The following is a 27,391-nucleotide window of genomic DNA, read 5'->3' as shown; positions in this document are numbered from 1 at the left end:
GTTCCTGGATCAACATCTTTGTTGATTCTAGAACAATATTCCAATCAAGCAATCAGATTTGAGGAACAAGTTTACCATTTATGTCAAGTTTAGGCTTGCAACCACCTAATTACGGGTATAACTTATGTTGTCATCTTGCATTTAGTACAAGACTGTTGTAGTGGACTCCGTGCGAATGATAGCCAAAACTTTTCTGATGAGTTTTATGATGTTTATTTTATATCACACAAAAGAGGAAGTGTCTGTTTTAACTCTAGAAAAATCACCTTAAGAGCAAAATAAACAGTACAAGAAGTGCTCTTTAAAATATTATCCATGAACTGAGTAGTACCAAGCAGTGGAAAAGCACCATAACCGTAAACAAAACTAGTATCACACCAGAGGCTTTAAGCTGGATCACAGACAATTGGTACTGATCCATCCTTGAGTAACAACTTTTTAGCAGAACCGGTGTTTTGTATTAACCCTCGTTCACAAAGTAGTCTGGTGTGAAATTATTTGCGCAGACATAAACAAATTTAGGTATGTGGTGGCGCATTCCCTTCAAAAAAGTGAATTTTGCATCCAGTGTCCCCTTTAGACAAAAGAATAAAAAGGAAGTAGAATGGTGAGCTTCTTAGCATCTGTTTCCATGGTGAATCATAAATTTGTTGCTCGGTTAAAAATGTCTTGTGTGTTAACCAGAACATACTTGGCTGAACTTATTCCCAGACGCATTTTTGGAACCAGCATACCTCGAGTAAACAAGGTTTGGGTGAATCAATTAAGATTTCAGGGTATGTTTGATGGTAAGTTAACCTTGCTTTCTGGAATACCCCCCGGGAGTATAAATACACAGGGCTTAATGAGTGAATACAGTGAACAAAAATCAGAAACAGGAAAGTATGGAAAAAAAAAACCAAAAAAAAAAAAAACACAACCAGACCAAACATAACCCTGACAATAATAATACCATGATAAATGCTGTAAATCAAAAGACATCTATATACATGACTGAATTTAAAAAAATAAATAAAACAAATAAAGCTCAACAGATGTATGGTTGAAATAATACACAGGTTTCTATTGAGAATCATTCGATCCTTCATTTACACAGGAATTAATCAACAAACTGTGTGATTGATTCATTCCCTGTATCACCTCTCAAATTTAATATTCTGTTCCTGTTTTTCTTTTGTTATTTCTTCTAACTATGTCTTCCTTAAATTTTGCAAATTCACTTTCCATTTGTCCTTTGAGATATCCTTTTTGACTTGAAAGCCTTGTATTTGCTTGTATCATCCATATGTTTGCAATGAGTCTCCAATGTGTCTCCATCTTCTTCTGTCTCATAATTCCATATATCCTCTTCTCCGTTAGTATCCTTGCCTTGTTTGCTTTTTTGCTGGGTTTCTCTTGCTCTTCACCTTGTTTCTCTCACTCATCCTTAAATGTTCTCTGTTTTTTCTTTTTATTTAGCAGAGTATATTATACTGTATAAACTTTCACTCCACCAATACTGCTCTAGTGACTGACTGGAAGAACCTGACAATATTTCTGTGACAGAAGTTCACCTATAGTATTAATGTAAAGAAGAGAAAAAAGAGACACTACAATATCTCAGTGTTACTGATTTATCATACAGATCAAATTATTATGGGTAGAATCTCTTATCAATCTATTCTGATCATCAGCACAGTTTCACTGATGATCCAGAAGAATAAACCCCAAACCCAGGATAGAGTGGCTGAATGAATGTGGTCTGGACTGTGTAGACGAGGCTCATTGTGTCAGAGACGCTGTAGAAGGATAGAGTTCCTGCACTGTAATCCACATACACTCCTATTCTACAGCTGATGGACTTTACAGGGAGAACAGTCTTTATGTTACTGTGTCTAAATGAGTATCTGGAGGAAGAGCAGATTAAACTCCAGGACTGATCATTGAATCCAAACCAACACTCTTTACCCCGTCCCTTCCTGCTGATGTTCTTATATGACACTGATATATACACATCACCACTCCACTCAATCTCCCAGTAAGAACGTCCACACACGCTCTCTCTACACAACACCTGCTCCAAATAATCAAATCTGTCTGGATGATCAGGATACGACTGATCTGTGTCAGAGTCCTTAATCTCTCTGTTCCTCTCAGACAGACACAGGTATTTATTCACTGTGTTCAGATCCAAAGTGAGCTGATGGGAATCTGATGGAGGTAAAACACACAAGAATTAGGAGTAACAAGATGGCAGCAGAGAGGAGACACACACTTTCCATAAAGATATAAATGTATTAAAGATAATTGATGACATGGACAGTAAATTCCCTGGTGATAAATTAGCACTGCTTGGTGTTCATATCGGAACTACCAGCAGGATGTTAAAAGTAACACAGAAGCAGTGTTAGATTTAATTAGGTACTTAAGTGGTTAATTAAGTGTTGATTGTTTGATTATTGAAGACACCTGATTATGACCAACTGCCCAACTAAAGGAAACACTGATCATCATAAAGGTAGCCAAACATTTAAAAAAAAAAAAAAAAAAAAAAACATCAACATCTAAACCTGTTCATTCTCAGAAAGAACTGTAGACGAATGACAGAAATAAAGTCAGTCTGGTTTGTAATAAAAGAGATTTAATGTATTTTCAGTTGAGTCATGGATGTGGCTGAGGTCAGTTGTAGCTCTTGTGTTTCTCCTTCCTTCGGTGATTTTGCTCAATATCATCAGCTGTCAAACAATCATCACCCAATTAATCACTTAAGTATCTAATTAACTCTAACACTGCTTCTGCATCACTTTTAACACTCTGCTTGTGGTTCTCATATGAACACAGAGCGGTGTTGTTAGGAAAAAACGTTCTTAAAGTAAGGTTCTTATAATGTTATTAACAGTTAATATACATTCTCGTAATGTTGAGAGAAAATGTTCTTAGAACAGTGTTCTTGGAATGTTCATATGATGGTATTTGTACTTGATGAATGTTCTCATAATGTTGAGAGAAAACATTCTTAGAACAACATTCTCAGAATGTCTTTATGATGTTATTGATATTTGCTGAATGTTTTTGAAATGTTTGCATAAAGTGTTGTGAGAAACATCCATAGAGTGTTATTTGTCAAAATCTACGTCAATTTTGTGTGTGTGTGTGTGTGTGTGTGTGTGTGTGTGTGTGTGTGTTTGTGTGTGTGTGTGTGTGTGTAGTGCTTTTCACAATACACATTGTTTAAAAAAAAATAAAAAATAAAAAAATAAATAATTTCGTAATGCCCTTTAGTCGCATTTAGCAGATTCCCAGCTCACAGAAAATGTTCTCAGAACATTGGTTAATGTTCTGATTCCTGCAGCAGTATCATAACAAACTAAACATTTGAAGAATTAAAATCATTAGAATCAGAATCAAAACTCATCCATGGCTCCCAGCATGCATTGCTGCATGAGTTTTAGTAGTTTTTTTTTTTATTATTGTCACCATTGTTGAGGTAATCTAGGTATTCTCCGTTGTATCAGTGTTAATGCACTAGTGCTCTTTCTCTCACAGCTAAATTTGTTTAGTTAAAATAAAATATTATCATAGTATTTAGAGATTTTAGAAAAATTCTAAATGTTGCCTTTTAAATTAGTAAATAATTTGAAATATTAATAATATTTACGTAAATTTCAAATTTAGGTTTTTTTTTGTTTTTGTTTTTTTTGTTTTTCTTCAGTGGTTTTCTGGAACCTGTGCATCTTTCACACACATCTTGTAAAAATTCCAAGACACATGCTTATGCACATGCTTATGATCTGTGATTTCTCTCTCAAGAAACTGTGAGAGTACAGTGTATTTTAGGACAACTTCAGACCATCTTCAGTACCAAGAGAGAGAGAAGGTGTATGCCCTACCTAATATTTTATTCTTACATTTTTAATTAAATGTTACACTTAATGGGTTCTGTACAGAAGAGAACATGATGATTTTCAGACTGGTCTGCAGAAAAACAGAAATGGGTTAAATGAAAATGTAATTGACTCTTTGACTGTAGTAGGTGGCACTGGAACAGCAGATATAAAGCTGTTTTCCTGATAACCTTTATACACAAAGCTGCTGTGCTTATAAAAACGCAGTTTGAAAGATTTCTTTAACTTCCCTTATGAAAATTAACAACACCTTGCTACCCTAACTGTGATGGGTACGTTTAGGAGTAGGGGTAGTGTAGTGGGATAGAATGTACAGTTTGTACAGTATAAAAACCATTATGCCTATGGAATGTCCTCACTAAGACAAACCTCTGTGTGTGTTTGCAGACTTACATTTTCTTAGACCTGGTGTAATCCTGATTTCACCTCCATGATCAACACTAGAAAACACACAGTGACACAATCAATCATGTACATAATAGTTTTTGTACTGTAAAACTGTATATTCTCCCCTTACACTAACCCTACCCCTAAACCTACTCATCATCTGCATTTTTACATTTTAAATAACATCATTCTGTATGATATAAGCTGTTTTCCTTATGGGGACCAAAACATTAGATAATGTTATCTAATTCTATCAAAGCTGTCTGAATTTGAGATGGGAAATGGGAACAAGGTTTGTGTAACATTAACAACACATACTGATGTTACACAAACCATGGCATGTTCCCATTTCCCATCTCAAAGTCAGCCATCTAAAAATCATCATCATTATAAACACTTTGAACATCTTAGAAATTCAGTGGAGAATGTTCATCAAAACATTGTAATATACATCATATACATAATTTATCCATTACATAGCTACATGTTACTGATGTTTCATATCAACAGAAAAATACAGTGGAATAACCTGGCTTCTCTTGAGATCTTCCTGCCTCACAGTATATTTAATATGCTAAAGCTTGGCCCGTACGCTGGCAGGATTGGTATATAACGAACTTGGCCGGTTTCAAACCACATTTTTGAGTTTGTTTTAAAGGGTCATGAAACCCCCCTCTTTCCGCTCAAGTCTAGCTCACAATCTTTTTGAAAAATGCAACTTAAATGGGCGTGGTGGCTGTGAGAAGAGGGGAGGGGAGAGGAGAGGAGAGGAGAGGGGGGAAACTCTCATCGCCAGTAGCCCATGCATATCGACTGTCACTAAAAATCAGTGGTAAAACATGAGGAAATACTACATTTAAAAAAAAAAAGAAAAGAAAAGTTAAAATCTAATGAAATACACTGACACTTTATTTTTGTCTTTTCAAGAGTTACTGAATGCCCTGCTACATATATCCTACAGTAATCGTAATTCTATTTAAAACATATTAATGTACATGTGTAATTACAGTAATTATAAAATGTATAGTTGTTTATATACACACTATACATGCATATATTTGAAAAAAAAAAAAATAACGCTTAAAAAAAAACCTTGCGTACATAGCATAGATCTACGTGCCGAACCTGCAACACGCTCAGTCAGTCAGGCTGCGTGTTGACTGGAGCAGAGCAAGTGACCAGTCACATTTAACTTACGCGCGGCTCAACTTCCATAGGAATGAACCGAAAACACTCGCGCTTACCCGCTCGCTCAGTCAGTCAGTCTCTCTCACTGTTTAGTGCCGTTAACCGTCCTCGTCATTGGAAAGATCCACGTGGTGTCATGAATAATTAAGAGAGTGTCTTCTCATTGGATAAAAAACTCAGTTTCGTTAATAATTATGAAACACCGATGAGTCATCAAAGCACTATCGTGCTCTGCCACGTCACAGCCTGTGACGTGGACAGGATGAAGATTTTAAACCCGGAAGACGAAAATAGCGTATAAAAACTAAAATTTAACCATTTCCCCCCCACTATTAAATCTAACAGATGCTAACATTGTCTTCAATGGTGTTCAACACACATACCTCTGTTAAAATCTCAGAAATTTTGGTTTAGGGTTTCATGACCCTTTAAAGAGAAAATACACAGTTTTAAAGAGAAAATACACCAGTGACTGATAAAGCATTTTAAAAAACACCTCACAGACATATAAACAATTATTTTTTTTTTAATTAATTTTCCCCACAGGAAGTTTTAAATAACTTATTCTGCATGACCTTATTCTACATCCCTTAATCTAGGGGTGTTCAATGTTGTTGATAGACCTGGGGGCTGGATACTTTTGTCATTATATAGGGTGCCAGAGTTGTGGCACTAGTGTCTGATTTAGTAGCTCAAAAAATGAATATTAATAATATAATATAAGATTTGCAGAAGCTTGACTTGACTTGAGTTGGAATGCAGATGTAAATTTAATACACACACAAAAAAAAATCTACAATATACAAAATAAATAAATAAATAAATAATATAAAATAACCTAATTTTAAAGGGTAAAGGGTATTCTTATTGAGTTAGAAATCAATAGTCTTCCATATCATACATTAAGATCCACGTCATGGACCTAAACATATTATATGTCTTGTGATTTTATTTTGAGAAGACTCTAAAAGGCTAACTAAATCTCTGTTAATTATCAAATACAACTTTTGTACATGTATGAAATAAAGTGGTTTGTAATAGTAATGCTGTTTTTGGAGTAAATCAAAACTTATCCTGCATACATACTTGAGTTTGTCTAGTGTGCAGTTTGAATCCTTCAGATTTTCAGAGAGCAGCTTGACTCCTGAATCTCCTGGGTGATTGTAGCTCAGATCCAGCTCTCTCAGGTGTAAAGGGTTTGAACTCAGAGCTGAAGACACATAACCACAGCCTTCTTCTGTCACCATACAGCCAGACAATCTACAGACACACACAGCAACAGTCCACATGACTTGAACATTTATACCTATTTCATCCATTCATTAGGTGTTATTTATTTATAACTGTGTAAAATGTAAATATGAAAAAAAGGTAAACATTGAAATGTAAATGTAAAAATTAAAATAGTAATTTACAGTGACTAATTAAAAATGTAGTTGTTTAATTGTTATAAATTGAAAATATATCATTTATGTAATTCATGTAATTTGAAATTGAAAATGATGAGACAAACATTTACAGAGTTATTTTCAGCATATTAGGTAATCAAATAAGAGTGAAAGTGCATATTTTAAAACAAAATATTATTTGCAAAGAGTTGCATTACTTTGCAATAAATTCTGTTGGCTAATACATTTTTTTTCATTTCCTTTAAATACCTTTAAATATTTAAAATTACTTAAAATTTTAAATAACTAAGGCTTTTATTTTAGCAGAAATCTGAAGGGAGCTAATGACAGTAAATCACAATAGACAAACTTTAATGCTTCTTGTTTTATGAGATTTATAAACAATTATAAATCCAAAATTGGGAAAATAATTGGTGTAGGTTGCATGTACAATTCCAAGTTATGAGTGGCCCAAACTCACTTGCAGAGTTTGTGTGGAGCAGCTTTTACTGCAGTGGACTCAACTCAGCCACTCTGGAAGGCCACTGTCTAATTTAACACACATCATCCTGCTAATAAAAGTCTTCAGGATTATTAGAAACTTGGCTGGATCTAAGGGGCTGTTTACACGAGTTTTAGACAAGTGATTTACTGTGAATTGAGCCACTCTGAAAAACTGAAAACAGAATCATGAGCTGCTTTTGTCTAAATGAATACTGTGCAGCGTTTTACTCTGAAACATCATGTCAGAATATATATTAATATAATTACAGACATATCTTATTGTATCAAGCATCTATTGTTAGAATTTTAAAAAAGCCAGCCAACTGGTGAGTAACATTGTTTCATATAATTTGGCAAGTGGTGTTAATTTTGGATCCTGGCTGAGATGTTAATGGTATCCCACACACAGCCACTAGATGGTGCTACTAGCTTGTTCAGTGCATGAATTAAATGTATTTGGAAAAGTAACACTTTATAGTTTTAGTACTTGTTTGAGGCCATGTTTCAATTTCAATCTTCATACAGTCAACTCCCATCTCTCCACCCCCCCAAAATATATATATTTTTTTAGCCTTATGCAGTCTGTGTGGGTCAAACTTCTCAACTCTGAAAGTACAGACATCTGTATATAGAAAAAAAATACATTCCTGCAAATGTTGTTTTGTCTCCTGTTCTGGCATTTCATTGAGAGCAGATGTCACATTCTGTGAAAAAAGAATTAATTGACAAAATAATAAATTAACATTAATTATTTTAAAACCATTTACTTCAGTATCTCCAGCTGACAGTTTGAACTCTTTAGTCCTTCAGAAAGAATCTTTACTCCAGAATCCTGCAGGTCATTGTTACTCAGATCCATCTCTTTCAGGACAGAGCCTGAGGATTGTAGAACTGAAGACAAACTCTTACAACACTGGACAGTGAGATTACAGCCATGTAGCCTGTGTGGAGTACAAAACAACAGTAATGCAATAGTAATGCTTATCTGATAGGGTTTATAATCTGGAGCACAAATAATTTGGAAAAGTCTTTGACTGAAGTGATGTAAGCAAATCTAAAAGAAAAAAAAAGATTTCTTTAATTTATGATAAACTTTAGAATAATAAAATGAGTAAAACTCAGGTTCCTGAGTTTTGCCTCTATACCTGACCCAGATTGCCTGATGATGCAGACATATTGGCATTTAATATGATCACACACATTGATACATTTATTCATTTTTTCTGAACAGTCTTGGCCAACAAGTTATCCATGTAAAATAAAGACCCAATTACAACAGGACTTACAGTGCTTTTCTGGTGTTTTTTATTACTGGCAGCAGTCTCATCACTGCTTCATCAGATCTTCTGTATTTCTGTAGTTCAAACATCTCTTGAGTCTCTTCTGACATCAGGAGTACATACACCAGACCAGACCACTGAACAGAGGATAGATTCTGTGCTGAAAGATTTCCTGAGCTCAGATTCTTCTGGATTTCCTCCACAAATCCTTCATCTTTCAGTTCACTCAGACAGTGGAAGAGATTGATGGTCCTCTCTACTGATTTCTCCTTCTCTATTTTCATTTTGATATAATCAGTTGTGTCTTTAACATTCTCTGTTTTGAGTTCCAGTCCTGGCAGTAGTTCTTTCAGGTCACTCTGATTGGACTCCAGTGAGAGACCCAGAAGGAACCGGAGGAAAAGGTCCAGGTGTCCATTCTTGCTGTCTAATGCCTTCTTGATGGCAGCCTTTTGAAGCTGAAACATTGGATCCTCTTTGGAGAGTTTCTGTGTCATTTTATTCCAGGATTGAAGAAAGGAGTTTGCTTTCTTGTCTTTGTTCATAAAAAACACAAAGACAGCAGCAAGGAATTCCTGGACGCTGAGATGTACGAAGCTGTAAACATTTCTGGCTGAAACGTTTTCCTCCTGAAACATCCGTGTGCATAACCCAGAGTACACTGACCCTTCACTGACATCTAGTCCACATTCCTCAAGATCTTCTTTGTAGAAAATCAGATTTCCTTTCTTCAGTTGTTGAAAGGCCAGTTTCCCAAGCTTCAGAATAATCTGATCAAAAGAGATTGCATTGGCTTTAGCTTCAGAGACATCAGAGTATTTTTCCTCCATCTGTTGCTGCTGAGCAATTAAGAATTTTGTGTACATCCCAGTGAGAGTTGTTGGTGTTTTGTCATTGCTCTCTCGAGCCAGGAGAGGCTGAAGAACAGTGAGAGAGATCCAGCAGAAGACGGGGATGTGGCACATGATGTACAGACTCCTCGATTTCCTAATGTGACGGATGATGTTTCCAGCAACCTCAGGACTGCTGTTTTTGATAAAAAATTGCTCTTTCTGTTCATTATTAAATCCTCGCACTTCAGTCACCTGATCAATGTAGTGTCGGGGTATCAGACTGGCTGCTGCTGGTCTGGATGTGATCCAGACGAGAGCAGAGGGAACCAGGTGTCTCTTGATAAGGCTTGTAACTATCTTACTCACTGTTGTTTGTTTGTTAACATTTGTAAATCTGCCACCCTCTTTAAAGCTCAAAGGGAAGCGACATTCATCCAGCCCATCAAAGATGAACAAGACCTTACCGTCACCTTCAGGAAGAGAAGGCAGTTCCTTAGGATCATTAAAGAAGTGTTCGTGAAGCAGTTTCATGAGACTGCAGTTCTCTTTAGTCAAATTTAGCTGACGGAACGGCAGAGGAAAAATGAAGGCTATATCCTGATTTTCTTTTCCTTCAACCCAGTCAAGGATGAATTTGTTGACAGAGATTGTTTTTCCTACCCCTGCGATCCCCATCGTCAGTACCTTTCTGTTTCGTCGATCCTCGTGGACTTTAAAAAGATTATTGCACTGAACTTGTGTGTTCTTGGCATCTAATTGTTTATTATTCATTTCCATCTTTCTCACCTCATGGTCATTTATTGTTCCTCCAGTCTCATTCTCCACTAAGTATAGATCAGTGTAAATATCGTTCAGGTATTTCAGATGACCCGTCTCTGCATTACCAACCAATATCTGCTCACAGTCCTGTTTTAATCTGCCCTTCAGGCTAAGACTGGCCTTTGTGTAATCATGAAGAGCAGCTTGACTGTCATCTGCAGTTGAGCCTTTTAGGAAAGAAGGGAAAAGACAACAAAGGTTAAACTTTTTTTACCTGGTCTGCAGTTACCATTACAAAATTAACTACAGAAAATGTGTGATAAAAATTGTTGCTATTTTATTTAAATTATTCACACATACTGCAATAGTGATCACACACACATATCACACTGTTTATGTTGAAGTCGACAACATATTTGATGATGGAAACGCCTTGACTAATTCCAGCTTGAATACAACTACATTTAATTTTAAAATTTCTGAATAACTTTCTTTTTATAATTCCTTCCAGTGCATTTATTTGATTGCCACTATTGGACTCAACATCAGGTCATGCTGACTAAAACTATTACAACTTATTAACCAAACCATTGACATCTAGCACACAAACAGAACATGAGACTGTATTAGCTCCAACAGTGCTGTAACAATTCTGTAAAATGTTCTGTTTTTATCATAGTTTCAGTTTAGTGGACATTTAGTTTGTTTCTATTCATATTCCCTTTTCTATTTAACAATAGAACAACAGAAGAGTCAAGTTTTAAATAGGAAAAATATTGAAACTCTTTGGTCCTTTTTTTGAGCGAGATGCTATTGGTCTCATCAGATTCAATGAACTATGCTAAGCTATACTAAAAGTGGTACCGTCAGACCCGGAGATCAGCTGAATGGATTTGAAAATGGTAAAACTCAACTGTTTAACTCTAGGGGAGTTGGAAAATGTGGCCTATTTTCAAAAAAAGTGGAGTGTTCCTTTAAATGCTCCCCACCCCCAAGCTCGCGACTCTATTAAACATTGCATAAATAATACAGAAGTTCACACAGCTCTCAAAATAGATCTTTACAAACTGTTTGTGATGCGGCATATCAGATCACCTAAGTATGGCAGGTATTTTGGAGACTGTCCTCCAAAAAAAAAAAGACCTTATAGGTTGTTTTTCAAGCACCTTATTACAACCTATATTTACGTTTTGAAGTCATGTGCCCTCTAGCAGGCGTAAAAATAATGACAGTGTTGTGTTACGTCTGTCGTCATGACATGACGTATGACTGTCATTACCAATCAAAATGCGTGTTCATTTAAATGCAATGTGTGGACTTTTTACACCATTTCTCCTATTTCCATTTAGCAAAACTAATATTTTTATTAAGGACTACACCCACCCCCATCCCTAAACCTACCCTTAGTGATTTATAGTGCATACACACTTTATGAGCACATGTGTTCCCTGGGATCGAACCCACGATCACATGATCACATTATTGCATATTGTTATATGTTGCAATGCTCTGCCAACTGAGCTACACGAAACCCAAAACATGATGCAGATAAAAGGGGACAATGCATTAAAATGAAAGTGTCCTGTTGTCGAAAAGGGCGCAATTTTAGCAAACGCTCCTATGGGTCATATTTCATGAATTAAAATGAAAGTGTCCTGTTGTCGATAGGGGCACCACTTAAACGCTCCTATGGGTCGTATTTAAGGGAAGTGACAAACGACCTGTATGGTCGTATTGGTTGGAGAACATGTTGGTATTTTGTGGATGTTTGCTAAAATTTGATTCTGAATGAGTTTGATAGTGTGCTGCACGCGTAATGGGGCTAAAGCTTAACACTGTTGGAGAGACTTGATAAGAATGAAGATGCATTTATGAATTATAAAGACTGCAAGCTTTTTCAGTTTAAAAATTTTAATCTGATCTCTGTGAATACAGTAATAAACGATGGTAACTTTAACCACATTTAACAGTACATTAGCAACATGTTAATGAAACATTTAGAAAGACAATTTACAAATATCACTTACTATATCATTATATCATGAATCATGAACAATTATTATTGCTCCATCTGCCATTTTTGCTATGGTCCTTGCTTGCTTGCTTCACAATACCTGCAGAACTTCTGATGATTCGGCTGTGCAGCTCCAGATGTTAATACTGCCTTGCCTTGAACATGGGCTGGTATATGCAAATTTTGGGGGCATAAATAATAATGATCCCGACTGTTATGTAACAGTCGGTATTATGTTGGGATTTGCCCTTTTTTTCTGTGGTGTTTATCACACCCGCGATTTACATATGAAGGAGGAAATAATGGTGTTTGAGGCTCATGGTATGTCATTTCCATGTACAGAACTATTATTATTCAACTATGCCAAGGTAAATATTTCAATTCTATGGCACCTTTAAGATCAGCATGACTATGCTGGGCCACCAGCTAGACCAGCAGTAACCAGCATAAACCAGCATGGACCAGCATGGAATTCATACTGGCTTATGCAGATTTTTTTTCAGCAGGTCAGTCACAGTCAAATAAACGTTACCTTGCTTGTGTTTGTTCTCCAGCTGCTCAGCCAAATTGTTGTGGTTCATCTTTCTTAGGATCTCCACCGTGATCTTCACAGCTTCTTCTGGCCCAAAACATGCCACCATCTTATCCACTGTTTCTAACCTATCTGCTTTCTCCATTTCATATTTTGATATACACTCATGATCATTTTTTAAGTGCCACTGAAACTCCTTTAGATCAGCTTCAACCAGTTCCTTCAGTGAGTTCAGAAGCAGCTTTTCAGCAGACGCCATCGCCCTTAACCTATTCACAGCAAGACAAAAAAAAAAAGGTCTAAAGTAGTGTCACTCTTAAAATGTGGTGCAGGGCATTCAAACTGCACTTTGACATTCAATCACTCACATTTTGAATCAGTATTGCTAACGTTTCAGTATTTTAGTGAATGTAAGTGAGCTATGTTTGCTCATTCATTATTCATATATGCTTAATCATATTATTTTAAATTGTAACTTTGGCAACTAATCATACAATTGATATTACCAGAGCACTGAGCAGCTTAAAGCCAATAGAAATCTCGACTCACACAGTTGTTGCACGGGCAGAGCAAGAACAACATAAATGAATAAAATGCACACAGTTCAGTTCAATGGTAAAGCGTGCCTCTTTAAAAAATACAGTTAAACTAAATGTACAAAGCAAACATTATATGAAGCTGAAATAACCTCAACATTAGCAACAACAACAGTGAAATAAGATTGCATGATTTATCTGTCAATCATGCACGTAAAAGAGTGGTCTGTTCCCGGCACATTTGCATACAAAGTTTACATAAACAGTTTTTGAACATAATCAGCTGGGTAAGAAATCCCATGTATATCAGTATGTTAGCTTTTTGTAATTATAGTGTATATATATATATATTAGAGCTGCACGATTAATCATATTGCAATCGCGATGTCAAGCTTGTGTGATTATATGACGCAGAATGCTGTGATTTTATGAAATAAAATAAAATACATAAATAAATAAACAAATAAATGTGTGTGGACACGACAACCCATTCTCTGAGAGCTGTTTGGTCATTTTATCCACCTGTTTCCGCGGGGCGTTACTGTAAAAGAGAACGTGGGTACAACTTCCGGTGGGGCGGCGGAAGTAGCATACCAATGGTATTTTGTGTGCTAATTAGCGAAGAGGCTTTTGTTTTTTGGATCATTGTTTACTTTGCAAAGTTGCAAATCTTTATGAGAGATGTCGTTACGGCGCTCAGGGACAACATCTCAGTTTAGTACATTTATTAGTTAATAATATCACAATACAATAAACAGTTTTCGTGCCCTTAATTGCTCTTTGACCTTCCACAAAAGTGCTGCTGCATGACTAGAGCATCCTGACCCTGCAATACATGAACAACCCGCTGTCTGTACTCAGCTGTCACGGATGCACCATAGCTTTATGATGTTATATTATTGACTCCTAACGTGTCGTGCGTGCCAGAGCCAGTCGCGTTTCCACTGTCATATATGCTATGCAATGGTTATGTTAACCATTGCGATAATAAATACACTCGTTTATGGAAAATATCAGAGACTGCTTGAGGATTGAAGACAATTCTTATATGATTATAATCGTGTATTTATTTAGTTTAATGTTTTATCTGTCTCAATTCCCTGTGCCTGTTGATTCCTGACAAATGCATATCTTTCACAGATTCACACACTCCGGTTAACTCGTATAACTCATAACTCCTGTTGTCTTCTCATGAGCTCCCTCTGTTGCTCTGGCTGAAAGGATCAGGATAGATAGACGGAGAGATCGCGCAAACGTCCTCGGATTGCAATCATCGCATAATTTAGAAGAAAATCAATAGAAATGCTCAGAAAAGTGACATAAACACAGGGTATGTTATCAATATATTTCTAAATGTGTAAGCCTTTGGATTTAAAAGCTTTAGTGGAGTTGTTTTGGAGTTTTGTTTTGTTCAAATAAATGGAAAGCAGGCACAACTGAATAGGTCTGTGTTTTCTTTTTATGTCAATATAAATATCAGTTAGATTTAGCATGATTGAGGTGCACCCCGACATAAATTAATAAATTACTATTAATTTACTATTTTTTTTCTTGTAAAACATTGTTCAAATATTGTTGCTGGAATCTTAAAACTATAAGTAAAATACAAACGTTCGCAAGTTTGGATCGTTAAATCTTGAATGACTGTCAAATGTTGAATGAATGAGTGTCACGTCCAGCTTGTTTACTTCGAACCGGAAGACGCTCCCACGTTTGACGCAAGGCCTCATGGGGCGTAGGAAACTTGTGGATACACCGCTAATAAAAAGACCAGTCAGTTTCAGTTTAGGCAGTGGCACGTGTGGCGCGCATAGTCATGTCATGACTTTTTCCGGTGTGCAGCGCAGAGAACAGGTAAAGATGGATGCGGAGCAAATGGTCAGTGAACTGGTTGCAAGAAAAAACGCTACCTCTGTTATATGGCGATATTTTGGCTATAAGATTATAAACCATGATTAGTAGTGGTTAAATGGATCGTTGTTGATCCGTGATCCGTACGGACCAAGGCCCACGGTTAGGGAGGCATGTGATTTGCGGATCAACTGCAACTTTAACCGCAATAGAGTGAAGGTTATCATTTGAACGTGTTTTGTCTTGCTAGTTTACACATTAAATAAATATAAAACCATTCCAGCGTGCTAGGCTTTTTTATTCAAGGCTTGCGCGCAGAGAGAGAGAGAGAGGCGCGTTATAGCTCTCAATCTCCAAATAGATGTCTCTTTCGCGTCCTCAATGCACTTGGATGGTCACATACACGCATTATGTCAGTCAAAATACCCCTCTCAGCAAGTATTCTTGTAAACACATTCAGTTCCCTTTCGAAAGGGAACTTCAACTCTGCGCTGATCGCGCTATGGGGAACGTGACTCGTGTTCGAAATGCCAAGAATCACAACACTCCAATCCTATTGGCCGGCGACAGCCTATCACGTCAAACGGCGCGAACCGTGACGTATAAAGGGAGCGCCTGGGGAAGCAGCCAACATCCTTTCATCTTTTCGGGACTGTTTTTTGTTCGTGCCATTGTTTCACAAACTCCGGTAGGAAATTACTTATTTTTGTCTGCAAACGTTCAGGAGAATGTGTTCATCCGTGTCCCCTGGTTTGACACTTGATGTACACGTTTCTGGCGTTTTTTCTGTCTGAGAGGAGCGAACGCATAGACGATGCTTGAGGGCGGCGTCTATGTGTGTTTGTCTATTATTCAGTGCGAGCGTCTCTTCTGTTCGGACGCTCTGTTCTCGTTTGACACTCTTTCCGAGAGAGAAGGTGTCTGCATCTGTGTTTGTAGTCCCGTGTGTGCTATGACCGCTCCTCTGGCTGCTGGGTATGTGAGACGCTGTGTTTTTGGGACACGCTTTTCAGCAGGCTGCAGCTGCCGTGAGTGCGCGTTGAGAAAGGAGCCGCGCGCGGACAGTTCGACGAACGGTTCCTTTCTGATATTGTGGCTCCCATAGACTTTCCATTCTCTCCTGATCTCCGCGTTTGAGATCGGGAGGGCATGGAAAAACCCCTGGCCGTTCAGATTTGGATCTGAGCCAGACAGACGGGAGGAGGAAGAAACGAGAGTAATGGGTGATCGATTGTAAACACTGTTGCGTTTGTAAGCTGGGTCCATATTTTTATGTTTATAAAAAGTGTGGACTTTGTTTCTCCTGTATAGCTTTCCTGAGCATGTAGTCAGTAAAGTTAGAGGGGGCTTTTTTGGGCAAAATAACTGTAGCATTAGGTTGGCTAGTTTTAAAACATGCAGGCCGCTTTTCGGCTGCTATTTTGTAGCCTCCTATGTTAGAGTAGCTTCTCAGCTAATACTTTAGTTTGGTTTGAGTTAGCTCTCGTGCTTCAGTTATTTGTGTACAGGACGGCCTGCCACAAGCTGATGCCACGTGTCTGCTGAGATTGTAGGCCCATGGGGCCTTCTTTAGCGCATGATGGCGTACGCTGTACTCCTCTTGCTTAAAGGGTAGGAAGGTGCTTTTACAGAGTACACTGCTCATTGGATTGTGTTGGATGGGCTGTTTTCGTGGGCACCCACAGCTTCTCAATTACTTGGTGGTCATGCTTCCAGCATGCTATGTTTTAGGTGTTTGGCCTTACGGGCCATCCCGGAATATCGCCTCATTTGTTGAGTTTCTGTGGAATGCTTAGTTCATTATTAAGAACTCGGGTTATGTTGTAGGCCCTTTGTTCCGACCTCCATGACTATGTGCCCACAGTACGGTCTGTCTGTTAGGTTTAGCTTCGTACTTCCCTTTGGGTTGACTGTGTAATTGTGCTTAGCTCCCTAAGCTGGTCATTGGTTGTAGACTTCTGTGGAGTCTCCTGTTCAGACTGGCCCCAGGCTGGTTTGTGCTCCCCTGTACCAGGGTTTTTCTAGCGCACAGCCTCCTCAGTGCTTTTTCAGCCACTGAGTAGATCCTAGGAAGAGCAGATTTTACTCCCCTCATTACGAGGGTTTATAGTGTTTAGCTGAGTTCTGCTCTCCGGGATGCCCATCTCTTAATGGCCGCTAGCTGACGCTGCATGTAACGGGTAGGCCCGCGGGGCCTCCTTTTGGAACATGCTGGCATGTACCTTTTGCGTTTCTTTTGACAAGAAACAGTGAAAGGGATTTTGTCACTGGCTGGCCAGGGCTCCGGCTGACTCATTAACCTCCTCCGTAGACGGTTTGTTCTGCCTGGAGCTTGATAACACTGCCACGAGCTGATGCCACATGTCTGCTGAGGTTATAGGCCCATGGGGCCTTCTTTAGCACGTGATGGCATACGCTGTACTCCTCTTGCTTAAAGAGTAGAAAGGTGCTTTTACCGAGTACACTGCTCGTTGGATTGTGTTGGACGGGCTGTTCCGTGGGCACTCACAGCTACCTAATCATTTTGTTGGTCATGCGCTTAGCATGCTATGTTTTCAGTCGAATGGCCTTATGGGCCATCCTGAATACCACCTTATGGATTGGGTTCTTGTTGTGATATTAGTTCGTTTACAAGAACTTTAGTTATGTTGTAGGCCCCTTCTGGTCGGCCTCCATGGCTATGTGCCTACAGTATGGTCTGTCTGTTAGGTTGAGCTTCGTACTTCCCTTCGGGTTGACTGTGTAATTGTGCTTAGCTCCCTAAGCTGGTCATTGGTTGTAGACTTCTGTGAAGTCTCCCGTTCAGACTGGCCCCAGGCTGGTTTGTGCTCCCCTGTACCAGGGTTTTTTGTAGCGCACAGCCTCCTCAGCGCCTTTATCAGAAGCTGAGTAGATCCTAGGATGAGTGGTTGTACTCCCCTCATACGAGGGTTTTTAGTGCTCAGCTGAGTTCCGCTCTCCAGGATGCCCATCTCTGCGTGTGGGTTTGAGTTGCTTACTGCCTTTTCAGTCACTCTTTCCCGCTCTCCTCTGTGGAGTTTGCGCTTGGAGATTCTGTGTATCAGACAAGGTTGGCCAGGCTAGGTTTGGCTTTCGCTAGATTAGTAGGCGTTGGGGGTGATTTTGTTTCCCCCCTTAGTGACTGGCCAGGATTCCTTTGCACTTACATCACTGCCTGACCTCACAAATGCACTTCTAGAAGAATGATCAAAAATTCCTATAAACACACTCCTAAACCTTGTGGAAAGCCTTCCCAGAAGAGTTGAGGGTGGGCCAACTCCATATTAAACCCTACAGATTAAGAATGGGATGTCATTAAAGTTAATGTACATGTAAAGGTAGGCGTCCCAATATAGCGTGTGTGTGTGTGTGTATATATATATATATATATAATATATATATATATTATTCTTTTTTAAATACTGGGGAAATATTGTTCAATGTAGTTACAGGGTAAATACAATAAAAATACATACACAATCTGATATTACTGACTCTAAAACCTTTATTTGAAAAGCAACTTAATTCAAAACATATTTGCAACACTTCTTATTCATGTATTAATTTTTTTTTTTATCACTATATACTTTTCATTTCAAATTCTGAAGTCCTGACAGAAAGTAGCACGTTTTGTCCCTTTCTTTGTTTCTCTTGCTTGTCTTTTTCCTACTTGTTCCTCTTCTTATTTTTCATTTTTTCCACTGAGGAATCTTAAGAAGGGATCCCATGTATTTTGCTATTCTGTATTCTGTATTAAAAGAAAATAGAGTTCACCAAGAAATATTCACCACCGGCCTCGCTCCGTTCTCATGCCATTTAATCCACCTTGCTAAACACATAGGAATACTGTGACATGTTCATTCCAGAAGAAAACTCAAGACTGCAATGGAGGTGTTTCATTATGTTCAGAAACAGTGTGACATGTGATATAGAGAATAACTCAAGGGCTTTATTGATATTTAATAATATCAAGCTTTTTCATGGATAACCAGCAAAATTACACACACTAAAGAAAGTTGAACATGTAAAAAAGTAGAACAGGAGCTATTTAAACAGTCTGTAATTCCTCACCCAAGAGTCACACACAACAAACACTGACACACAAAAGCAGGGAGACAAACATCAACAAGTTCAAACTGAGATAGTCAGATGCGCAAGCCGAGGTTTGACACAGTATATGTAACTGTGGACAGAGATATTCATAATTATGAATAGATACACTCAAATTATCTAAAATAATGAGATGAAATAAAGGTTGGTAGAAGAATGTATTTATGAAAAGAGAACAGAGATACAGTCTGAGTTGAAAGATATATGAGGCATCAGATAGCCGTGTCTTATATCTGCTAAAATTACTTGAGAAGATAAAATAAATGCTTTGAGTTTTATCAATAAAAAAAAAATAAAAAAACGTGTTAAAAACAATGTGTATACACAATGTGTCTGCTGTTTGATAACTCTACATGACACTTTAAAATGTATATCTGTCAGTATTTTATGAAGTATTATTTACTAACCATGAATAATGATGATGTAGATTGTAGATGTTTCTTGTTCCTCCACTGAACTTGTGTCTTGAGCAGAAGTTATTTTGAAACTCCTTTCAACTCCGCATTTTCATAAAGGACTGTGGAGACGGACATTTTCAGAAGTGTTAAACTGATCTGTTTAACCATATCTTTTTCTGAAAACTAATAGAACCAGTTTTTCAAAAGGACATGTGACATAAGCGTGAAACTATGTGGAGAATCATGTCTTGCGAAATTGCATGTAAAAAGAGACCAACAACACTGACAAATACAGTAATCAGGACATGATGGGCAGTATTTTAATGTATTAAAATGTGCATTTAATTACATCCCCAATTTGTAATTAAATACAGATTTTTTTTTTTTTACAATACTTAAATGTAATTTTATTCTCAAATAACGCAAGATAAAAAAATATATATTTTATTTACTGTGGACTTTTTAAGATCTCCATTTAACCATTTCTTGCTTTTTTTGTAGAATTGTAAGGGAAGAGATGACTGTTTAAACGTCATTTCCCGTTTGTTGCTGCCACGCTGTTTGAGCCGAGTCGTCGAGCTGATTCCTAATTGCTTGTTTTTTCTCTTAATATCAAATTTATAACAGATCATTCTCTCTTTTACGGCGAGGGAACACATCGCCTACATTATTTCATATATAAAACACTCGGATTGATTTGATATCGATAGCTTTAGCCCGCTAGCAGTAACGGTGTGGCACACTAGCGTTTGTACTCTTCTCTCTCACTATAATATGGTTCATCTATTTTAATGGCGAGTGTATCGGATGTTTCTCTACCTTTGTTTGCAGGTGAGGACACGTTTGAGCTGCATGCGGTGCAGTTGGAGCTGGAGGACGTGGAGCGACAGATTCGGACCCTTCTCGAGAAGCAGGCCGAGCTACGCGAGCGGCAGACAGTGCTGGAAACATTGCGTGCGGACGCTCATCAATCCTCGGTAAGTTTGCAGCATGATATTAACACTCCTGCTTCCTCTATGCCGTGTGTTTCTCTGCACAGGGCCCGAGCACCCAGAACGCGTTCATCCCAGCCCTTGTTCACTCCGGCGCCTTCTCACCAGGGACCTTGGGTTCTTCAGCAGCGGAAGATGCGAGCCAGGCCTCGGACCAGGACCTCTCCTCCACCACCGCCCCCGGTCTTCGAGGTCCCGACACGGAACCGCTTCTCCCCTCTTCGCGAGGTGGAACGCGACGCCGTGGTCATCGGAGACTCCATCGTCCGCCACGTTCACGCTACCACAGCCAAAGGTAAGGTGCGCAGTCACTGTTTTTCCTGGTGCTCGTGTTCTCGATGTCGCCGCACAGGTTCCCGCGATCCTGAATGCTGACGAGAACATCGGAGCGGTAGTGCTGCACGGGGGGGGGGGGGTGAACGTCACCGGGCTGCGGCAGACAGAGGTGCTGATCGAGACGGTACAAGCCACAATGCCCGCGACGAGGATCATCGTGTCCGGACTGCTTCCAACGTACTGAGGAGGACATGAAAGGTTCAGTAGATTATTTGCTTTAAATGAATGGTTGATGTCTTGGTGTAATGAACAGAAGCTGCTCTTTATAAATAATTGGAATCTTTTCTGGGAGCGGCCCAGGCTCTTCCGTGCGGATGGCCTGCACCCCAGCAGAATCGGAGCTGATCTTCTGTCGGAGAACATCTCCAAGATGCTTCGCACCGTATGACTAGTAAGTCAAACCTCAAATCACAGTCTGTGTTCTGCCCACTTAATTGATAGAAATGTGAGTGTAGTACAGTCTATAGAAACTGTGGCTATTCCCCGAATAGTGAGGTTTAACAATACAAATAAAGGATCTATAGAAAACCTGATTGTAATCAAACCAGAAATTCACAAAATTACTGAACAAAATCAATATCTAAAGTAGGGCTGGGCAATGTATCGAATGCTTTTGTCACGCGCATTTCTTCAGTAAAGCCGGTTCCCTGATTGCCGCTAAATCGCCATCACCTGCTTTCAAATGAAGCGGCATTTAATAGACAGAGCCGTAGTTCACTGATAAGACACGCAATATCGCGTTCAATATCGACGGCGATACATATCGATATTGAACGCGATATTGCGTGTCTTATCAGTGAACTACGGCTCTGTCTATTAAATGCCGCTTCATTTGAAAGCAGGTGATGGCGATTTAGCGGTAATCAGGGAACCGGCTTTACTGAAGAAATGCGCGTGACAAAAACATTCGATACATCGCCCAGCCCTAATCTAAAGCTAAGGCTACTAAACATTAGATCACTGACACCTAAGGCAGTTATTATAAATGAATTGATCACAGATAATAGTCTTGATGTAATTTGCCTTACTGAAACATGGCTTAAACCAAATGATTATTTCGGTCTTAATGAGTCTTGTCCACCTGGCTACTGTTATAAAAACAAATGCAATCTGATTGGCCGAGTCGGTGGTGTAGCAACAATCTATAGAGATAATCTTAACGTTACTCAGAAAACAAACTACAGATTTAATTCCTTTAAAATTCTTATGCTAAATGTTACACTCTCAGATATAAGTAAAAAGTCGCTACTATCGCTACAACAGTACTACTCACGCTATCAAAAGAGAAACTCGTAATCTAGAACGCAAATGGAGACAAACTCGTTTAGAGGTCTTCAGAATCACGTGGAAAGACAGCTCGTCCCGTTATAGAAAGACTCTAAAAGCAGCCAGAGCCGAGCATCTCCACAAACTTATAGAAAATAACCAAAACAATCCAAGGTTCTTGTTTAGTACAGTAGCTAGATTAACAAATAAACAGACATCACCAGAACAAAACATTTCATTAAAGTTTAATAGTGATAACTTTATGAATTTCTTCACTGAGAAAATCGAAAGCATCAGAAATACAATTGTAAATGTACAACCTTTAACAGAGTTTTATGATTCAGCCTCAATTATCGGCCCTCAAGAGTAGTTGCAGTGCTTTACAACTATAGGACAGGTGTCTAAACCAACAACATGTTTATTAGATCCAATACCCACTAAACTACTGAAAGAGCTGTTACCTGTAGCAGAAGAGCCTCTTCTCAATATTATCAACTCGTCTTTATCTCTAGGTCACGTCCCCCGACCATTCAAGCTAGCAGTTATTAAGCCTCCCATTAAGAAACCACAATTAGATCCAAATGTATTAGCAAATTTCAGTCAGGATTCAGATCTCATCATAGCACAGAAACTGCGCTCATTAAAATTACAAACGACTTACTTCTAGCTTCTGACCAGGGCTGTATCTCAATACTAGTGTTACTTGATCTCAGTGCTGTGTTCGACACTATAGATCATAAAATACTCCTAGACCGACTACAAAATTATACTGGTATTCAGGGCCAGGCATTACAGTGGTTTAGGTCGTATCTATCAGACCGTCACAATTTTGTCTATCTAAACGGGGAAAAATCTAAGATAACGATAGTAAACTATGGAGTGCTGCAAGGATCAGTGTTAGGCCCTCTGCTATTTTCAATCTACATGCTGCCACTCGGCAATATTATAAGAAAACATGGAATTAGTTTCCACTGCTATGCCGATGATATTCAATTATATATTTCAACACAACCAGATGAAATCTCTAAATTATCCAATCTGACAGAGTGTGTTAAAGAACTAAAACATTGGATGGCTAGTAATTTTCGTCTATTAAATTCAGATAAGACTGAAGTATTACTTATTGGGCCAAAAACCTGTACACAGAATCTCTCAGACTACAATCTGCATTTAGAAGGATGTACTGTTACTCCATCCTCGACAGTTAAAGACCTGGGTGTTATATTAGGGTGTTTTCACACTTGGGTCCTCTTTAAAAGAACCAAACTCAGACCCCTTTAAGTGGACCAAAAGGTGGACCAAGTGAAAAAGGACCCAGTTCTCTTTATGTTCATACTGTACTTGTCCCTAAAGGAGGACTCAGATCCTTTTTGGTCCACTTAAGCACTAACGGGGTCTCAGACCTCTTTGTGTTCATACTGTTTCCTTTTGGGACCTCTACTTTGCAAGATGGCTGACACTATACATATGCTAATTTTCCTGTACAACATGTTTTTAAAAAGAAAAGAGAGAAATAGCGAACACTTTAAAAAAATGAAAGAAATCACAACACAACAAACGAATGCAGAGCATAACCAGAAGAAAAACATGGCAAACAAAACTCCTGCTGAAGCAGCATTGTTTATCTCTGGGACTTCACCTTATGATGCTGACTTCAGTGATGCTGCCAATTGAGCTATCTCCTCAAAGGTTAGTTTTCTCACTTATATCACATGATTTGATATCATACCTTTCATCTAAACACCTTACTAATTTGTGTTTTTCCCATATAATATCATGATTTCATATAACCACTTACTGTTGAATATTTTAAAGATCCTGTTGGACCAGAAACCAATCAAGCCATTGGTGGGAAAGCACTGAGTCTTGGTCTGACTTTGATTGGAACAGAAACTTCAGGATGAGTAGGAAGACATTCCTGTTTATATGCCATGAACTAAGACCTCATATTGAACGGATGACGACACGCTACAGAGAACCTTTAACAGTGGAGAATCGGGTTGCAATGGCTTTATGGAGACTATCTACTAACACAGAGTATCGGACCATATCTCACCTGTTTGGGATAGGAATCTCTATAGTGTGCATAATTACAAGAGAAGTTGTGCAAGCAATTGTACAAATTCTGATGCCACAGTTTATTAAAGTGCCACAAGGAAATGATTTGAGAGATATTGTTAATGGTTTCAGGGACAAATGGGGTTTTCCCCAATGTGCCAGTGCCATTGATGGCACCCATGTGCCCATCATTGCACCTCGTCAAACAAAGGCAGATTTCTACAACCGCAAGGGTTATTATTCAGTGCTGCTGCAGGTTGTTGTGGACCATAAGCTACAGTTTTGGGATATTAATGTTGGATGGCCTGGAAAGGTACATGATGCACGTGTTTTTGCAAATTCTAGCCTTTTTAAAAAAGGTCAATCTGGGAGGCTTTTTCCAGCATGGACTGAAGATTTTCAGGGTGTACCTGTACTTTTAACAATCATAGGTGATGCTGCTTATCCCCTTTTGCCATGGTTACAAAAACCATTTGCAGAGGGACAAGGTTTCACTCAAGCCCAACAACAGTACAACTACAGATTAAGCAGAGCAAGAATTTGCGTTCAAAGGGCTTTTGGAAGACTAAAAGCTTGCTGGCGGTGTTTGCTCAAAAGGAACGATCACAGTACCAAAATCATCAACACAATAATTGCTGCTTGTTGCACTCTGCACAATATATGTGAGAGCAGAGGTGAAGAGTTGGAGCCAAATCTTATTGAAGATGAAACAGAAGTAACCAGCATAGAAAATTATCAACCTATTGCAGAAGACATAACAGGACAAGACATACGCACAGCACTTGCTTCGTATTTTGCTCAACTCTAAGTGGTTGAGTGCATTATAATTATATATATATATATATATATATATATATATATATATATATATATATATATATATATATATATATTAGTGTGTGTGTAAATATATAGTTTAATTTTCATATTTTATTTCATAATTGATTAAAAATTTTATGTAGTTTAAATAATACAGTTTGATGGAAACTTGTTTTAAATTGAATTTTCTGAAATATTTTTGAGCGTGTGAAGGACACATGCATGTAGTTCTACAGTTCCTTAGGAAAAACACTGTTAAAACACTAAGTTAAATGATAGACATAATATACTGTAAGCATACACCTGTTCCCTTTCAGTCGGTCACGTTCGACGTACGTCAGTAGTGACCGACGAATTGGGATATCGCTTAGAGAGCCCTATCATCTTCGTGTAATCTAAAACAAGCCAATGGAATTGGCGTGCGATATTTGCATAATGCGCACCGCCCCCGTCAGGTGTATATAAATAGGAAGCAGATGCAATCGCACTCTGTCTTTCGCTTCGGAGCCATTCACTGGTGTCCTGTTTAGAAGACTCCTTTTTTCGTTTGTTTATTCTAAAACTTTGCCTAAACAGAAGAGGATTTACAGCGAGCTTTCAGTGCTGGTGAAAGGGCACGTTCAGCGAGGTCGCGAGTCTCCGAGGAGCTGAGCTATAAGCTCGAAAACTGCTGTTTTCACAGCAACACAAAGAGTGTGTGCGTGTGTAGCGATTTGGGCCGGTTCCTCGGTGTGTCAGGGAGTGGTGTACCTGACACATCGCGTCGCTCCCTGGGTGCTTCAGCACGAGTGAGTTGACTTCCCCTTCTAAAAGAGCTTTACAGACGAACCCTGACAGTATGTCATTTCGTCTGTGCGTTAATGGGTGCGGTCGTTCCCTGGTCCCTGCTGATGGGCACAATCGTTGCATCTCGTGTTTGGGCATTCTGCACGCTGAAGCAGCTTTTGTGGATGGTTCATGTTCCCATTGCGGGAACATGACTATCGCGGTTCTGAGGTCGAGGCTCTCCTTCCTGAAGTCTCAGGAAGCGGGGGTCCCCTCTCCTATGCCGCGTACGACCGTTTTTTCCGGCCCCGGGAACCGGAATGACGGTACGGCGCTGTATAGGAAGGGTGACCTGAGGATTACGGTCAGGGCTTCCCCGCCGAGCGGAAACGCTCCTCGGGCCCCTGCCGCCTCATCAGCACCGCAACCCATCGTGCCACCGTTGGTTTCCGCTGGGCCCTCTACGGACTGTCCAGCCGTTACCTTTGGTGTGCCGGCGGCGGATCGGATGCCGATCGCTGCATCGGAAGGTGAGCCTGAGTCCTCGGGGGAGGAAGATTCGGACGCGCTGCCGCCCGGGACGGTAGCGTTGCCCGAGTCGGATCCCGAGCTCACGGCTGTGCTCTCCCGGGCCGCCTTGTGCGTCGGGCTTGAGTGGAACCCTCCACCCTGTCCCGGCCCATCTCGGTTGGACGATTGGTACTTGGGGGGGGGTCGCGCTGGTCAAATCCAGCGTCCCGCCCCAATGCCTTTCTTCCCGGAAGTACACGATGAGGTGACCAGGTCTTGGCAAGCTCCGTATGGGGCTCGTACAGGGCCTGGTCCCTCGTCCGCCTTCACCTCCCTGGATGGTGGGGAAGCCAGGGGATACGCGAGGATCCCGCCAGTCGAGCGGTCTGTTGCGATGCAGTTGTGTCCAACGGCCGCTGGCTGGCGCGGTGAGCCGCGTCTCCCGTCCCAGGCCTGTGAGTTCTCAGCCGGTCTGACTGAGTAAGCTTACAGTGCCTGTGGGCAGGCTGCCTCTGCCCTGCACGCGATGGCCCTTTTGCAGGTTTATCAGGCAAAAGCGCTGTCGCAGATGCCCCAGGAAGGTCCTGACCAACAGCTGCTTGGGGAGCTGCGCGCTGCCACTAACCTTGCCCTCCGGGCAACGAAGGTGACAGCGCGTTCTGTTGGCCAGGCGATGTCTACTCTGGTAGTCCAGCAACGCCACCTCTGGCTGACCTTGGCAGACATGAGGGACACCGACAAACATCGGTTCCTGGATTCCCCCGTGTCTCCGGTCGGCCTTTTCGGCGACGCGGTGGAGAGCTGTGCCCAACAGTTCTCCGCTGCACAGAAGCAGGCTGAGGCTATCAGACATGTCATGCCACGGCGGTCCGCTGCTGCCTCCACCCAGCCGCCCGTGGCTCAGCCTCAGCCCGCTCGTCGCCGAGGGCGCCCGCCTGCGTCTTCCTCCGCCTCTGCTAAGTTGGCAAAGCAGCAGCCTAC

At 39.8% G+C, this 27,391-nt stretch overlaps 1 protein-coding gene across 1 annotated transcript; it reads right to left on the bottom strand.

Moving 5' to 3' along the window:
• Window positions 1-216: 216 nt before the first annotated feature.
• LOC137017206 (NACHT, LRR and PYD domains-containing protein 3-like) lies at window positions 217-13,028 on the bottom strand. The gene is made up of 6 exons (XM_067381208.1): window positions 12,770-13,028; window positions 8,638-10,450; window positions 8,119-8,292; window positions 6,546-6,719; window positions 4,278-4,324; window positions 217-2,190 (listed from the first exon to the last, which is right to left on the bottom strand). The coding sequence occupies exons 1-6, from the start codon at window positions 13,026-13,028 to the stop codon at window positions 1,670-1,672; spliced, it is 2,988 nt and encodes a 995-aa protein (XP_067237309.1). The 3' UTR covers window positions 217-1,669.
• Window positions 13,029-27,391: the final 14,363 nt, after the last annotated feature.

The sequence above is a fragment of the Chanodichthys erythropterus genome, chromosome 3 (genome assembly GCF_024489055.1).
Source record: "Chanodichthys erythropterus isolate Z2021 chromosome 3, ASM2448905v1, whole genome shotgun sequence".
NCBI lineage: Eukaryota > Metazoa > Chordata > Actinopteri > Cypriniformes > Xenocyprididae > Chanodichthys > Chanodichthys erythropterus.
The sequence above is the reverse complement of the archived record's forward strand: the minus strand, read 5'-3'. Positions and strand labels throughout refer to the sequence as shown.